The 17093-nt window shown below is 50.3% G+C and overlaps 1 protein-coding gene across 6 annotated transcripts in view; it reads left to right on the top strand.

The window, feature by feature from the left end:
* The window catches only part of B3GNTL1 (UDP-GlcNAc:betaGal beta-1,3-N-acetylglucosaminyltransferase like 1), a 121355-nt gene that overhangs the window by 51133 nt on the left and 53129 nt on the right, over positions 1-17093 (top strand). For all 6 annotated transcript variants that reach the window (XR_009560320.1, XR_009560319.1, XM_060290405.1 and 3 more), the window contains one exon: positions 2039-2134. Coding sequence is in view for 4 of the 6 variants with exons in the window: in XM_060290405.1 (XP_060146388.1) it covers positions 2039-2134 (96 nt within the window). In the remaining 2 variants the exon portion in view is untranslated. The remainder of the gene's footprint in view (positions 1-2038; positions 2135-17093) is intronic.

Below are 17093 nucleotides of genomic sequence, written 5' to 3'. Positions count from 1 at the left end.
AAAGTTCACACATAGAATTCAGCAGTATGTAAAAAGATACAGACCTATGGCCAAGTGTGTTTTATCCCAATCAGGAAGTAGATGAAAGACATGAAAGACGCTTCCCTGGAAAGTCAGGCAGATGAGAAATTAGCCCCTGGAAGGAGATTCAACCTTTTGAGCCACCGGGGGTGCATATTACAACCACGACAAGGTACCACACACACACCTGTCGGAAAAGCCAGAATAAAACACATGGCAAGGACGCAGGGAGACTGGTCACACTCGCTGCCGTGGGGATGGAAGGGGTGCAGCTGCTCGGGAAAACAGCAATTTCTTTAAAAATTAAACATGAAACTACCATACGACCCACAGTCACGCTCCTGGGTGTTTATCCCAGAGAAACGAAGACTTAACATTCACACAAAAACCCCTGTGTGAAGTGCAGCAGACTAGTAGTAATAGCTTCAAACTGGAAACAGCCCAGGTGTCCTGTAGAGGGTTGAGCTGTGGAGTATTTTTCAGCCAAAAAAGGAACAAATCTCCAGGGAATCACCAATGAAAAAAGCCAATCTTGAAAGGCAACACACAGTGTGATTGCATTTATGCAATGTTCTTGAAAAGACAGAACTACAGCACTGCAGTAGCAGGTTCACGGCTGTGAGCTGGGTGGGGGGGGGGAGGCGCAGCTATAAAGGCACCACGAGGGGTCCCTGTGGCCGTGGAAACGCCCAGGGTCCCTCAGCCCAGTGGAGGCCACATGTTGGCTTTTCAAGATGTTACCATTAGAGGAAACCGTGTAAAGGCTACATGGGATCTCTGTGTATTGTTTGTTAACACTACATGGGAATCTACCATTTCTCAAAAAAAAAAAGCTTAATTTAAAAAAAACACAACAAAAAAGGACCTACTGTATAGCACAGGGAACTCTACTCAATATTCTGTAATAACCTATATGGGAAAAGAATCTAAAAAAGAATGGATACATGTATATGTATAACTGAATCACTGAAAACAAAACAAACAAAAAAAACCACACAACAAAATTCAAGCAAAGCAAGCAAAAACCTTCTCAAAACTCTTCAGTAGCATAACTGCATTAATATAAATTAGTCATCGTGTGTATGTGCTGTGTATATTAGAGCAAGATTTCAGAAACTCAAATATTGTGGGGTGACTTTTAATAGTTTCTCAGTAAGGTGACTTGGGCAGTGATGTAGGTTTGCCGACCACTCTGACCTTCCTCACCGTGTTCCTCGGCGGTCAGGGAGGTGGAGAAGGCACAGCCAGGGGATTAGAGGTTAGTGTCGTTTCCCCGAGGCCAGCCAGCCTCTGAGAGCCTTACAGGACCCTCACCAAGGGGCAGGCTCTCTGCTGCCACGGGCACCCCGGCTGCCCTCCCCCAGCCAGAAAGGAGGAGAAAGGCCCCCTCCTGCTGCTGCGAGGGGTCCCTCCCTCAGAAACCAGCCCGTTCCCTGCCTCTGAGCCCTGGGGCTGCTGGTGTCTGAGCATCAGGACCCCTGGTATCTGCGGCAGGAACCAGCCTCTCTCCAAACCTGCCTCACCGACCAAAGGGCCGGACCTTTTTACCTCTGAGCAGTCTTAGAGATGTGTAAACACGCTGCAAGCAGATACCCCAGCAGAACGTGCAGGGGGGCTTCCCTGGGTGCTGGGGCACTGTCAGACAGCAGGACAGGCCTGCTGGGAGTCAGCGTGCAGAGCTGGGTATGCGGAGAGGGGATCGTGTCCATGGCCAGGAGGAGGCAGGGCCGGGTTCCAGGACCAAGGGCGGAAGGAGGTGGTGATGCAGGGTACGGAAGAGGACTTAGAGGGCAGCTAGCGCAGATTCTTCCTGGGATGGGGTGTGCCCGTCTGGTGGCGTCGTGGGGCGGGGGGCTGCTGTGGCAGCCTAGACAGAGGGAGGCGGCCAGGGAAGTGAGCTCTTAGGGCTGTGACTCTTGTTTATTTAGAGGCTGGAAGGAGAAAGTTATTGGGAAACAGGGCTGTTCCAGCGGCTGCAGCGGATTTATTTTAAGTCCTATCTGTTATTGTTTCACAGATCATCGGTTGCCAAGTGAGGAGGGAGCCCCCCAACTCCACCGAGCGATACACGCGGTGGATCAACCATCTGGCGCCCGACCAGCTGCTCACCCAGGTACGCCTGCCGCCTGCAGTTGGCCCCGGCATCCCCGAGAGGGGCTTTTCATGCCCTTAGCACCTGTGTCTGCCTGCCTCCTGGGCGCAAGGCACAGTCCAGGTAGGCGCTCCCTAGAGAAGGGGGACAGCGTTTCAGAGGAGCCCGGCCTGGGGCGGAGCCAGAGCCAGAGGGCAGGTGTGCGGGGCACCCCCAGGCCAGCCGCGTAGGCTGAGGCGGACGGATCCAGAGGGCAGGAGGCCAGGGCTCGGGCAGCGCTGAGCTGCTGCAGGGGTGAGGTGTCCAGGAAAGGCCTGAGTGTCTGGCGGGGCGGGGCCGTCCCCGAGCAGGGCAGCTGGAGGGGGGCCGGGTCTGGGGGAATGAGCTGAGATGCACTGTGTGGGTGGAGCTGGTCAGCAGACGTCAGGAGCCCTCGGAGCTAGAAGAGGGCGTGGGCTGAAATCAGACTAGAAGCCACCAGGAGCGGGGCCACGGCCTGGAGAAGGAGGCCAGGAAGAGGTTCTCGGTCTCAGCTGTGGGGTCCCGAAATCCACGGGACTTCGGGTGGGTCCACGACCGTGTGTTGATGCGGTGTTGAGTGAGGACAAGAACCAAAGATCCTCTCTTCATCCACCTTTGAAAACCAGCCACTGCCTCAGCGTGCCAGCAGCCGCTTAATGCTCCGTAGCAAATCACCCCCAAACAGACTTAAAACAGCCCCGGCTCTTGGGGGTGGGCCCAGGCCTGCTGCATTTGCCTCTTGGCCCAGCCCTGGTGCCCCGCCAACGGCAGATGCTCCAGACTCTTCCTCCTGCTGGACGAGCTGCTCCCAGGACTCACCCCGCCCCCCACCCACCCAAGACCGGAGAAATGTGCTCCTCAGGATGGGGACCCCAGTCAGAGGGGGAGGAGTGGGGAGCAGCCCCCCAAAGCCCACCAGGAAGTAGCTCTAGAAGGCCTGGAAATATTCTCCCCCCAGTGAGGTGCTGGGGTCTGTCCCACGTTGCGATTTCCTGTGATCCTGCCATATAATGAAGTGCTTTTTTCTAAACTCTGAATTTTGAAAACTGAAATCTTGGTATAAGGGAATGATTTATAGTGATAATCAGCTTCTGAAATTAGAGCTGCTTGTGATTATGGCATCAGGTGTTCTGTTCACTGAACTCAAAGTGACTCAGAAGAAACCCTGAGCGTTTCCTTTTGTGGGGCTGTTTCGCATGCTTCTTTGGGTAATCCGAGATTATTTACCCTTTCCTCTTCAGTGTTGGGTTTGCCAGTTGCTTCTGTTATCAAAATGACTTCACCAGCTTTTAAGTTCTATGCCGTTCAGGCTGGTCCACACACAGAAAAAGCACTTTTGCATTTGGATTTACTTTTCCCATTTTGAGATGAATATTCCAGTAATGGCCTAATAGCTACAGGTGGTGCACTAATAACAGGTAATAATAATAGGGGCACTAGTAACGAGTGAGGGCAGTGAGGGCACTGGGGAGGCTCAGTCACTGCTGCTCCCCCAGCCGTGAGGAAAGGAGAAGGGCCGGTGTATGTGGCCCACGTGGCCTCCTCGGAGCTGGCAGGGTCTCTGCTGTTGGTGCGGGAGCTCACGAGTTGATGCTGACAGTCATGCGGGATGGTTGCAGCTCTGTCCCGTCTGCACCAAGCGGCCCTGGATCACCGACAGCCACTGAGCGTCGGGTTGCTGCAGAGCTGTCGGGAGGGTGTCCTTCCGCGCGGCGGGGCACACGAGCTGGTGGAGCTGTGAGTCCACAACAGCTTCAGGCCTCTGAGCAGAAGGGAGTCTTCTCTCCAGGTTGTGAAGGTACCTGAAGGAGAAGCGTTCGACCTTAGCATCCCGAGTTGGGAAGAGGGCCAAGGGCTCTGGGTACACAAGCTCTGGGTACCCCTTGCATCTCAGTTGGCATTTGGATATGAGTGTGCAAACCATCATTGGCGAATGGAGAATAAGCACTGGGTCTGTGACTCCTGTCGCCATCCCTCTCCTGGTCCTTCCCTCTGTGGAGCAGGTCCAAGCCGCGGGTCACGGCTCTGGGATGTACCACCTGTTTACAGATGCCCTCCCAGGACGTGCACTGATGGTTTCAGAACAAAGAATCACAGCCGCCTCAGTGAAGAGCTAGTAAGAGCTTTCATATCCTAACTGGGAAATTAAAATGTCCCACTGAGTGTGAATCCCCAGGCCTGCGGTCAGCCCTGGGTCCCCCTCAGATGCACAGCTCTGCACCTGCAAGGGGGCTCTGGAAACGCTCACCTCAGTCCCAAGTATTAGAGGGTCTGTGAGTAAGTGTAGAGGTGGCTGCGTGAGAGAAACTGCTGAGCTGGCTTCTGCCATGTGCTGGATTTTCTGGGAGAACGTGAGTCACACAGAAACTGTGTGACTGAACACTGAGGGTATAATTTACATGCAGCACATTCTCAGCCAGAAATACAGGTTCTGAGCCGAGGGCAGACTTAACTGTTTACTGTTAAGCATCATAGAAATAATTAAGGTAGGGTCTTCCTAAACAGTATTTTTCTTTAGCAAGTCAGGGGAAATTAAAGTATAAAGTTTCTCAAAATAAAGTGAAAGAAGATATCTCTTATTTAAGCCATTTCTCAACTGTTACAGTCACAGAAATCACCAGCACTCTGTGGGGTCTTTGTTCATAGTCTAAATTGAGTCACATTTGTGAGGTGGAGAGCAGCGTAATTTGGTTTGATATTTGTGTGTCTACTTGAATGTCTGATTAGATACCCACCATGCACAAAGTTGAATCAGAGTACTATAAAATTAACACTCTGCTAATTCCAAATAAACCAAGAGGTGGAAAGTTGTCTGGACAAATGGCCTGGAGCCTGTGCCAGCCTGAAAATGCACCTGTTTTAGGCAGTGCCCACTTTACACCTTCAGCGAGGGGCTGTTCCCAAGGGACCTGAATCTCTTGGATGGGGATGGGGGGCAAGGGGAGGCAAGGCCAGACCCCATCCCCACCTCAGAGGCTGCCCCTGGGGGATCCCGGCAGCTCCAAGGAGGGGTTGGGGGCCCTGGCAGCCTGCATGGGTAGCTGGGTCCTTACCGAGGCCAATGAGCCCAGCCCTGGCTCCCTGGAGTATGTGCTCAGGTTCACAGCGGAAGGAAGACAGCAGGAGTGGGTGAGGCGCCCCCTTCAGCCCAGCCCCACCTGGTCCTTGTCCTCCACGCCTGCTCCCAGCTGCCCTTGCACCTCTCTCCAGGATCCGTGCTTCCCTGGTGTCTTAGCCTGCTCAGGCTGCCATAACAAATGCAATAGACAGCTATTTCTCGCAGTCTGGGGGCTGGAAGTTCTAGATCAAGGTGCCAGCAGGTGGTTCCTCCTGAGGCCTCTCTCTTGGGCGAGTAGACGGTCGTCTCCACCCCGAGTCGTCACAGGGCCTTTCCTCTATGGCTCACTCCCGGTGACTCGTGGATCATGGCTCCACCCATGACCTCATTTAACCTTAAAGCCTCTTTAAAGGCTTCATCTCCAAATGCAGTCGCCTGGGGGGTTAGGGCTGCAGTGGGCTTTGGGGGACACAATTCGGCCCATAGCGTTTGGACACCCTCTTTGGCTCCTCCACAGCCCCTGGTGGTCCCCCCTGGTCTGTGTCCCCTGCCCCTGGGCCCACAGGACACAGTGGTATGTGGACAGGGCTGTAGCGAAGAGAACAGCCCCCCTTCCTGTACAGCCTCTCCTTCGTGGCCCCGTGCGTTCCACAGGGAGGGTGTCACCCAGCTTTCATCTGCCCGCAGCGTCTGAACAGCTTGGCATGAACGTAAATGGGAAAAATGTACAACCCACCTGCCAGCACTAATGCACAAACTCTCACTTTATCCAGTATCCAAGGACTCTAGACTAGCAAAATTTCTAGATAATTAAAGTTTACCTCTGTAAATACAGACTCTTTACCTAAACCAGCACTCCCCAAACTTGTTTGATCATAAAATAGCTCAAAAACTTGAAAACAATGCAGATCCCTCATCTACTCCCATAGAGTTTCTGGAGATCCCTCATCTACTCCCATAGAGTGGCTCTGGAAATGTGCATTTTTAACACGTGCCTGAATATTTTTGATGAAACTCTTTGAGAATGTTATTCCTGCCTCTAATCTGGAGGCCAGGCTCCTGGTACCTGCACAGAGAAACTGCTTCCCCACCGGATCGTAGAGTCATTTTACAAAGCCTAACCAATTAAAAATTGTGTATTTTGAAATAACTCCAGACTCACATAGAAGTTGCAAAAATAGTAGAGTTCCTGTGTGCCCTTCACCCAGCCCCCCATTCGTAACATACCCACAGTATGATGTTCAAACCAGAAGATGCACACTGGTACAACCCTGCTCGGAGTTCACACATTCTTGTTGGGGAGGGGTGGGGGGTTTATGGAATTTCATCACGCGTCTGCATCAGCACAGCCCCTGCCACAATCAGGATATTGGGACTATCCTGCACCCCAAAGAAACTGCTTGCTAGTCACACTTTGTCCTGCCCCTGCCCCTGGCAACAACTTCTCTGTCCCCTTCGCTGGAGTTTTGTCATTTGAGGCAGTTATGTCAGTGGAACCACGCCTTTTTCATTCCGCATTGTGCCCTCGAGATGACAGTTTGTTCCTCCTGTTGCCGAGAGAGTCCAGTTGCAGGGACGCGCCCGTCATTGTGGGGCTGTGACAAGTAGGGCCGCTGAGACCCTGATGGACAGGCTTCACTTCCTGGGATGAGCACCGGGTTTGGGACTGTGCATCTGTGTTCAAGTTGAAGTCCACGCCAGGCTCCCGGAGTGGCCGCGCCATTTCCCCTCTCGGCACTTGGTGGTGTCAGATTTTTCATGCCAGTCGTTCCGTGGTGTCTCATCACTGCTCTGCCTTGCATTTTCCTAACGGCAGTTTCTTATGTGCTTATGCACCATCCACTAAGCGTCTGTTCTGATTTTTTGCCCATTTTCTTATTGGATTGTTTGTTTTCTTGCTATCGAGTTTGAGTTTCCTTTTGGACAGAAGTCCCTTGTTAGGTGTGTTTGCAAGTCTTTTCTCCTTATCTGTGGCTTTTCTTTCATCTACTTAACAAGAGTCTTTCACAGAACCAAAGTTTTTAATTTTGGTGAAGTCCAACTCATCTATTTTTTAAATAGATTGTGCTTTGAGTATCAATGTCTAAGGATGCTTTATGTAACTATAGGTCACAAAGATTTTCTCCTAAAGTTTTATAGTTTTATGTTTTACATTTAGAGCTATGATTCATTTTAAGTTGATTTTTGCATAAGGAGTGAGGTTTGGATCAAGGCTCTTTTTCTTTCTTTCTTCCTTTCTTTTGCTTACAAATGTCCAAGTGTTTTCACACCATTTTTGGTGAGAATACTACCTTCCTTTATTGGCCTTTGTCAAAAATCAGTCAGCCGTGCTCGTGTGGGTGTGTTTCTGGGCCATTCTGTTGCATTGATCTGTGTGTCACTCCGTGGCTACACTCTCCCGGTCACTGTAGCTGTGGAGGAAGTTTGAAATCAGTTAATGTGGTTCCTCCAACTTCATTCTTCTTTTTCAAAGTTATTTTTGCTATTCTAGTTCCTTTGCCTTTTCAAATACTGAGCAGTTCTTCAGTTCTGATCGGGCACTGACCGGGTGTCCTAAAAAACTCAGTTCTGACTCCACGTGCCTGGAGACAGCGTCAGATCCCACAGATTAAGGGCTCAGTCCTACAAGACTGCCTCACTTCAGCCCAATCACAAGTCCAGGTCGTCACCTGTGCTTCCACCTGACTGGCTATAAATCAGGGTTCCCACGACCCCCTCCTCTGTCAATTAATTTGCTTGAGCCATTCACAGAACTCAGAGGAACATTCACGTATGTTTACAGTTTACTGTCGTGGATATGATGAAGAATACAGGTGAACAGGTGCGTAGAGTGGGGTCCAGAAGCATCCTGAGAACAAGAGCTTCTGTCCCCAAAGAACATGAAGATCCACCCACATTTCATGGATGCTGGCCTCTGGGTGGGGACCTTGCCTGTGTAACCCCCGTCACCCCTACCTGACCACCATGACTTTCTGGGACAGTGGTCCTCCTTCATTCTGTTGTCCAACCTGAGGCAGGTTCTGCTCGGGTCTAGCTCTAACCTGGATTCACACTGAGAAGGGGCCCCTGAGAAACTGGTGCCCAGCTCTTGCTGATTTGACACAGCACAGTCCAGCATAGTGAGATTTCTTTTTACGTGGAGGAGAGTAAATTAGCTAAGAATAATTCGGAAAAATTTGCTAGAACCAAAGATGTGGGCTGCCAGATGAAAAGGGCCCTTGGGTATCTTGCCCAGGGTACGAGAGAAGACCCTGCCCAGGATTTAAAGCCCTTGGGCAGTTCAGAGAGGAGAACAGCAGGAACAAATGTGGTCTTGGATTTCTCAGCAATTGCAGTGGAACCCGTAAGACACTGGGACACAAGTTTCAAAATTCTCACAGAAATGGTTTTGAATGTTGAATTCTATGCCTAACAAAATTGTCAATCGTGTGAAAATATAACAAGGACTTTTTCATATAGGGATTCAAAATATTTGTCTCTTACAAAAGCTTTCTCAGAAATTTACTGGAAGACATTCCATCAAATTAAGAAGCAAATTGAAGAGGAGGAAGATATGAGATCTAGGAAGCAGGTCTCCAACCTGGGAGGAAGGCCAGAAGCAGCCCAGGAAGGAGTGGGGAGATAGAATAAGTGCTTTACACACAAGGAGCACAGGCCTCCTCTTTCTTCAATTATAGAAACACTCAATTAGGGAGCAAGGAAAACAACGGAGAGGCCTTTGTGTACAATGGGATGTGACAGGGGCGACCGCACTCAACCAGCTCCTAGCGCTTGAATGAAGCCGCAACAGCAAAGGAGCAGAAAGGCACCAAGAAGAGCAGAGAAATTGAAGCTCACATCAGTTGAGACAGAGGAAGTTCTGGGCAGATAACCTCTCGAAATGAGAAGACAGAGAAGTGCAGCAGCGGGAAATACCAGACGCTCGTGTTTTTATTCTAATCCAGTACCTGCGACATCCCGACAGCCCTGACTTCCCGACTGCGTGCTTCGTCCCCTTGTCCCCGTCTCCCGAGGCCGCTGGGCTCGCCCTGGGTACCGAGAGGGTCATGTCCGGCCCGGCTGAAGGACACTCGTGTGTGTGTTTGATGTTCTAGTTGTCCACGGAGGGGACCAAGCCACACTTTACTCTGGTCACCCCTCCCCTAACAAGAGCAGCCCCTGACCATCTCCTCTGTACTTGCCATTCCACATACATATGCTTTAAGAAATAGAAAAAGGATAACTTTTTTAAAAGTTGAAACATTTCAGGCCTCCAAAAATGCAGAGAATACGCCTCCCCCTTGGCTGCAGTGCGTGCCCTTGGGTGACCCCTCGCGGCTCGGTCTCGTGTGCAGCCCGGCCCCTCGTCCCTTCCTGGACGGTGTACCCAAGATCCCCACTTCAGGTTCTGCTGCTCGAGCCCGTGAAGGTCCCCACTGTGCGTGCTGGGTCCGGAGGCTGCGCCATGTTCCTCACTCACGTGAGACCCCAGGGCCCTCAGGGCAGCTGCAGCCTCTCCACTGCTGACCGTTCGCTGTCGGCAGCACGTTCCTCAGCTTATACCCTGAGGCAGTCACCCCCGCAGCCAGCAGCTCCGCTCTGGGACATCAGTCTCTGTCAGCCGCACCACCTCCCTGCTTCCTGACCCGCCGCGGCCTCCCCAAAGCGGGCTGACAGAAGTGCCGACCTTGGCGATCTGCGTGGGGAGCCGCACGATCCTTCTCTGTTGACGAGGACCCAGGAGAAGCAGGAGAGTTTGATGGGATGCTCTTGAGTGGCTGAGAGCCAGGGCAGGGACGCAGGTGTCCCCCACCCACCCCTGGGGGGGGGGGCAACAGGGCAGAGGCTCACCCTGTGGGGTCGGAGCCACAGGGGGTCAGGGGCCAGCTGGCCCAGGAGGCTCTCATGAGGTCCAGGGCTCAGGCCACACTGCAGGCCAACAGCGGCCCTGGTGAAAAAGCGCTGGTGTCCTGCTCCCCGGGTCCCTGCTGCAGTGGGCGCCCCCCTCCCAGCCCCCCTCAGGTTGCTGCCCCAGAGGCCCTGGCCTCTGTCTCCCCTCCAGCCAGCACTCAGTTTCATTGTTGGTAAAATGCAAGGGTTCAGGAGCTACAACCAGACTCCAGGGCCAACCATCTGTGTGACACACGCATTTGAAGATATTTAGCAAAACTAAGTGAAGGTAACTTCGGCCGATTGAGAAGGCAGAGCATGAGGTGGAATCACAGGTTCTTTCCTGCCCGTGGGACCGGGCCTCCCACGTGCCCCTGACCCCACTCTTGTGTCTACTCAGCCGTAGCTGCTTTGAAAGACCTTTCCTGTCATCCAAGTGGAGTCTCTACAGCCAGGCGGTTAGAACCCACCTGGGTCTACCAGACAATTACATTTCGCATATTCATTCAGCTCCGTGTGTCTTTCCCTTAAAAATTTGTCCTTCACAGCTCAATGGTTTTTACCTAATTCTAATCAGTTAATATGCATAAAATTTTAAAAGTATTTTTTTTTTTTTTTTTTTTTTTGCGGTACGCAGGCCTCTCACTGTTGCGGCCTCTCCCGTTGCGGAGCACAGACTCCGGACACGCAGGCCCAGTGGCCATGGCTCACGGGTCCAGCCGCTCCGCGGCATGTGGGATCCTCCCAGACCGGGGCACAAACCCGTGTCCCCTGCATCGGCAGGCGGACTCTCAACCACTGCGCCACCAGGGAAGCCCCAAAAGTACATATTTTTAAGTGGATTAACCTGTACTGTTTTTCTTCACTTTCTCATTTAAAAGGAGTATCTGCGTTATAGAGCCATGGTACACTAGCAACTTTTAGTTGAAAAAGTGGTTACTTACCAACTTTCTCCAAAAAGTACTATTGAGTAAATAAACTTTGTATTGATGTCTGTGTCTTTATTAAATCCAGAAGCCATAGGTTTTGGATTTCATTTCAAAGTTTCTTTTTGTTGCTGTGTGGGTGTTAAAATGTCAGAATCCTGGAAATTTTGTTATCTGTCTAAAGATAGTCTTGCAACAAATTAGAATTTAGAAATGAGGATAATAAACCACAGGAATCTGGAAATGAGTCATATAAACTTTGCTCTTTTTCTCTAAGAAGAATTCATATCACTTCCTGGTAAGATATAGCTAATGAGGTCTATAAATTTCATTAAATGCTTCATTTTCTTTCTTTAACTCAAGGGCTTCTCCTTTCTAAATAAAAAACAGAGCCCATTTTAAGTCCCTTATCCTTACTTTTGTGTTTTTAAAGCACCAGAAGCATTGAAAAGTATCCATCCGAATCCATATGTTTTCACGCGCCTTTCTTGAGAACCAAGGTGGACTCTGTTCAGGACAGAGTATGGCCAGTAGCTTATGGAATGTTTCAGTTTGTGCTGTTTACTCCCCAAGGCACACTGGAAGATTTTTAACTTGTATGAGCTACATAGAATTTATTTTTGCAAAGTGCACTTTCTGTTGGTGGCAAAATAAGGGGAGAGCCCAAAAGCAAACTCCCAGGTCCCGGAGCGGCAGCATGGCCCCTGAGCCTTGCCTGGGAGCCCCTTCTTTTCAACAAAGTTTCAAGAAACTAGATTATCTGATTATTCACTTGGTGACATATCAGAACCAGAAGAGGGAGTGACACCTCAACAATGAGAGGAGACAAAAATCGATGAAAAGGAATCATCAGCAACTGCAAGCTTGGTGATCCTGCAGAGGTCTCCTCAGCCCACCTGCACTCTCACCTGTGTGCACTCCTCCCCTCACCTGTGTGTGTTCCTTATCTGTCCTAATGAACTAAAGGGCCATTCTGTTTCTCTTCAGCTGAAACCTACCCCCCCCAACCCGAACCCATGACCTGTGTTCACAGTAGGACACCAGTGGTGGCCTCGTGACCTGAAGCATTGTGTCACCTTGCCCACCAACCAGGGTCCTTCTGCCCCTTCAGAACTTGCCTTTTCTCACCCAAACATGAGCCAGAGGAGCTCACCTCGGTCCTCTGGGAACCAGGGCCACAGCCGCTGCCTCACCACAGACAGGTGGCCTTCGTGCATCTCGGGGGGCTGTTTGGCTCCACTGTGAAGAGGTTTGATCCTCTGTCTGGTTGGCTGTAAATCTGCAGTGTCTGGGAACAGATGTCTAACTCATAATTGGATATCAGAGTAGAGATGCTGTTCGGCCCTGATGTCCAGCTGCTGCCCTCACTTCAGGTGCCACAGGAGTTCGGGGACATCAGGTGTCTGCATTCTGCGTGAACGTCATCACAGACGGTCCGAGAAAAATCACTGGGATGTGTCCTGATGTTGCAGGTAGGACCTGTCATCCCAAATAGGTCCTGTGCTGCAGAGGGTACTGGCCTGGTCTGTTCACATAACCGCTTCTGACCATTTTAGAAAAGCTTTTCTTTTACATACTCACCCCTCCTCAAGTAAAAAGAGCTCTTTCCTGAAGACATGCTTTATGGTCCAGAGGGAGGGATGCAATTCCCGTAGAAATACAAAGTACTAGTGAGGTGAAGACAGTATTTGTAAAACATATCACTGAAAACCAACTAAATGACTTCCCATATGCTGGAAACAAAGGCCACTTGCTGGGACTCCCGGACAGAGGGTGGTGGGAGGGCCGGGCCCCTCCTTGTGGGTGAGGAGGGCAGAGAGGGTCCAGCCAGCTGGGCTGGGCTGGTCCCAGGACCAGACGGGGTTGGGGGAGCTGGGACATCAGAGGGGCGGAGCCAGCTGCGGCCCTTCCTTGGAGGGACAGAGGGATGGGGTGGGAGGTGGGACCTGCACCCTGTGCCTTCAACCTGCCACAGGCAGCTCAGGACGCAGCTCCGCATCCTGCCAGTTGCGCAGCCTCGCCGGGTGTTTCTGGGGGAAAGGAACTCCCAGAACAGTTTGCTGGCAAGGTGTGTTTGTGTTCCCAGGTGCTGTGTGGTAAGCTGCAAGGTTTGACGCTCCTGTCCGTGGGCCAGTTCTTCCCACCCCTGTGGCCGTGGGCAGCTTCCCTCCTTGCGGCCTGAGCGCCCTCTGCTGGGGCCTGCACACCCTCACTGTGCTGTCATCTGAGTAAGACTAAATGACCTGTAACTTACCTAAACATATGATAATATAGAAAAAAGCAATGAAAGCATTTTACACCTCTTGGATCTATTTATTTAGGTTCCAGGAATTCTGAGTTCTGGGGGACTGTTTCCGCAACTCTCTGTACTGCATTTAATCACAGACCCTACAGTTGGAAGAGAGGTGAAGGGGAGATACTAGCCTATTCCAGGTTTAAGTAATCAAAGAAGCAATTCTTGTTTAAAGTCAATGCTCCACTGCTTACCACTTAAACCAGGGGTTGGCAGACTGGCTGGAGGGCCAAATCTCTTCTGCTGCCTGTTTTTGTAAATAAAGTTTTATTGACACACAGCGATGCCCATTTGTTAACGTCGTGTTGTCTGGGACTGCTTTTGCATTGCAGTAGCAGAGCTGAGTACCTGTGACACAGACCCTAAAATGTTAGCATCTGGACCTTTACAGAAAAAGTTTGCCGACTCCAAGTGAGGCAGTGGTGCGGCTAATTCGCCAGCACCAGACTGTAATGTCCTTAGTAGGTGTGTTCTCTGGGCCAGGAAGTGGTCTGCGGTCACTATGGGATCATTCTGTCTTTCCCAGAAAGCTGTCAGGGAGATTGAGGGCTGGCGGCGAAGGGCATTGCTGGGCCTATAGGCGTTTGCTCTTCCCATTTGCTTATTTTCACCACCTTGGCATTTATCTCTTACATTCATCCTGAACGTCTTAGACATGTGCCATTTTTGCGTGGCGCTCTCTCTCGCTCTTTCACAAGAAAGAAGACGCAGCAGATTAGATCAGGGTTTAGTTCTGTTTCTTCTCACTCTCAGAGCCTCTCACCCAGATCATGGCCGGGGTCAGCAGCTCGGGTGGGCCAGGGTGTGCGTGTCCAACAGGTCCTCGGGGCCTCACCTTGAGGACCACAGGGAGGGAGGGTCAGACACAGTCCCAGCCCCACACAGGGTCTCTCCTGGAGGCCTGGGGTCTGGTCACTGGCATTTGGAATCACTGAACACCTATGCAGTAATCTGTGACTTGCATGCAAGTTGTATGGCAGAGGTAGATGGAAATATTTCCTAAGAAAACCATTTTCTTTGAAATTTAAAAAGTATATAAGCTCCTCCCACCCCTCAACTTGCCACACACACACCGTTTAAAGAAACACAAGAGTTTCCTCAGCAGACGTGTTTCTCTTTCTTCACGTGCTTTAGCTTAAATTGTTCATGTGGCCGGCCCAGCCCCTGTGAGGAGAGCAGGAAGCAGATAATGCCATCCGGACTCTGGTTCTGATGCTACAGTAACTGTAGCTGATACAATTGAACTTCAGTCATGGAAAGGACAGTCCTGGGGAAAAGAAAGATCACAGCTCATGTCTGAGTCATTTAACTGATTAAAGGGGATAACCTGGAGCAAGCCAGCCCCCACCGGGGCATACAAAGGTGCTGGAGGGAGCCAAGCCCACCGTGGTACCTGCTAGAATGTGCCGGCGAAACTCCCGGTCCCATGAATCTGTGATTCATTCTTATCCTGGCCTCCTCGTTAAGAAGGAAGCTGTCTTAGGTGTCAGCTGTGTGTTGAGTGGCCATTTCCCATGTGCAATTTACTGGAGGTAAAGTATGAGTATAGGGATTTCCCTGGTGGCGCAGTGGTTAAGAATCCTCCCGCCAATGCAGGGGACACGGGTTCGATCCCTGGTCCAGGAAGATCCCACATGCTGTGGAGTAACTAAGCCCATGTGCCACAACTACTGAGCCCACGTGCTGCAACTACTGAGCCCACGTGCTGCAACCACTGAAGCCCGCGCACCTAGAGCCTGTGCTCCGCAACAAGAGAAGCCACTGCAATGAGAAGCCTGCACACTGCAACAAAGAGTAGCCCCCGCTCGCTGCAACTAGAGAAAGCCTGCGCACAGCAAGACCCAACGCAGCCAAAAAAAAAAAATTTATTTAAAAACAAAAGAATGAACGTAAACTGCTCGTTGGAGTCAGATGTAGTCTGGTCTGGAGAATCACGCAGGCAGGGACCCTTGAAGCAAACGAGGACATTCTCATCATAGTTCATTTGCTGTAGTTCATCTGGCGGCCCCAATCCAGTGGAAGCCAGCATCCTGTATTCTCAGGTGTGTCTGGGCGTTCATGTGAGTATTAAGGCAAAGGTAGGATGCAGTCCCTCAGCCATAGATGGCAGGAGGCTGCTGGTGTCTTAAGTCATGGGTGACTGTTGCAAGTAGGAACAAAGGAAAGCTTGAAAGAAACCATCATGATGAGCCAGTTTAACTTCTCTTTGGATTTTGAAAATAATTGCATTGTTCTGACGGGACCAAAAGAAATGACCACCAAACTTATACTTTCTTTGCTCTTTTTTGTTCTGTTTTTATTCTTTTGTTCCCGTTGTCCTTTCAGATGATGCAGGGTTATGGCAGTGCCTGGTGTGTGTCACAATTTCACTCCTCTTCATGGCTGAATAATATTCTATCGTGTGTATGTACTGTTTATACCACATTTTGTTTGTCCGTTCACATTTTGATGGCCACTGGGTTATTTCCACCTTTTGGCTGTTGTGGCTAATGCTGCTGTGAATATTGCCCTGCATTGTCTGAGTCCCTGTCTCTGATTCTTTGGGGTATATACCCAGGAATGGAATTGCAGGATCATTTTATGTTTAACGTTTTGAGGAATGGCAGCTGCACCGTTTTACGTTTCTGCCAGCAATGTAAGAGGATTCTAATTTCTCTACATCCTTGTCAATACTTACTGTTTTCTGGTTTTGCTTTTGTTTTTGTTTGTTTATTTTTGGTAGTAGCCATTCTCACAGGTGTGAGGTGGTATCTCTGGTTTTGATTGGCATTTCCCTAATGATTAGTGATGTTGAGCATCTTTTTGTGTGCTTATTGGCCATTTGTATATCTTCTTTGGGAAAATGTGTATTCAAGTCCAAGTGTGCGGGGTCCGGAATGTTCACTTCCCTTCTCCTATCCCTGATGTGCAAAACCCCATGTATTTCTTTTTTTCAATAACTAACTTCTGGGGGATCGTTCGTTATATTTTATACTACTTGAATCAAATATGTATTTCTTTAAAAGAAAAAATGTTTAATGATTTAGGGTAAATATTTTAAAGAAAACAATCATGAATGTGTCTTCTGGACATTCTCTCATTTTAGGGAAGGTTTTTTAATATGGCTTGTCTTGTTTAATTCTACATTTAATTGATTTTTTAAAAACCTCCAGTCCTGGGGAGTTCATGATAAGAAATTCTTGCTTAAGCATTGCATTTGATTTCTCTGAGTCTTGATTGGAGAAGGAAGAGAGGAAGCAGAGAGCTGGAGAGGCCTCCTGCTGCCCCTGCTGGAGCATGAATGGGTCTGAGTCTCCGCACGGGGTGCTAGGGCTCTGAGTCAGATGACCTTCAGCAGGACCAAGGGCACAGCCAGGCCAGGGTGAGGAGGTGTGGGGCCCTTTCTGTTGGAGCTGTGATTGGAGCCAAAATGTCCCCAGATGTGGTTAAGGATCATTCAGGGTGAGATGTTTACTGGAGGAGACGCCAGTTCATGGGAAAGAGGTGAGAGTGAGGAACGGCAAGTGCAGCCTGAGAAACAGAGAGCCCCTCAGGGTTTGCGGCCCCAGCGAAGCTCAGTGAGAGGCATGAAGGCGAGAGGTGCCCTGGGAGTGGCGGGTGGGGACGGAGGCCCCTCTCTTTGTTCTTTGTAGAGTGAGAGAAACATTACGAAATGCTTTGGAAACTGTTCTGTCTTGTTCAAATAGGATTGGGGTGGGAGGTGGGGTGAGGTGGGGAGTCAGTAAGACCGAGAAAGTATGAAGCTTTAACAAATGTCTGGGAAGGAGCAGCTCCGAAAAATTATAGGTGTTCTGCTCTCAGCAATTATGTATA

Source organism: Globicephala melas, chromosome 20 (assembly GCF_963455315.2).
Source record: "Globicephala melas chromosome 20, mGloMel1.2, whole genome shotgun sequence".
Lineage (NCBI taxonomy): Eukaryota > Metazoa > Chordata > Mammalia > Artiodactyla > Delphinidae > Globicephala > Globicephala melas.
This window is presented reverse-complemented; position numbering and strand designations above follow the sequence as displayed.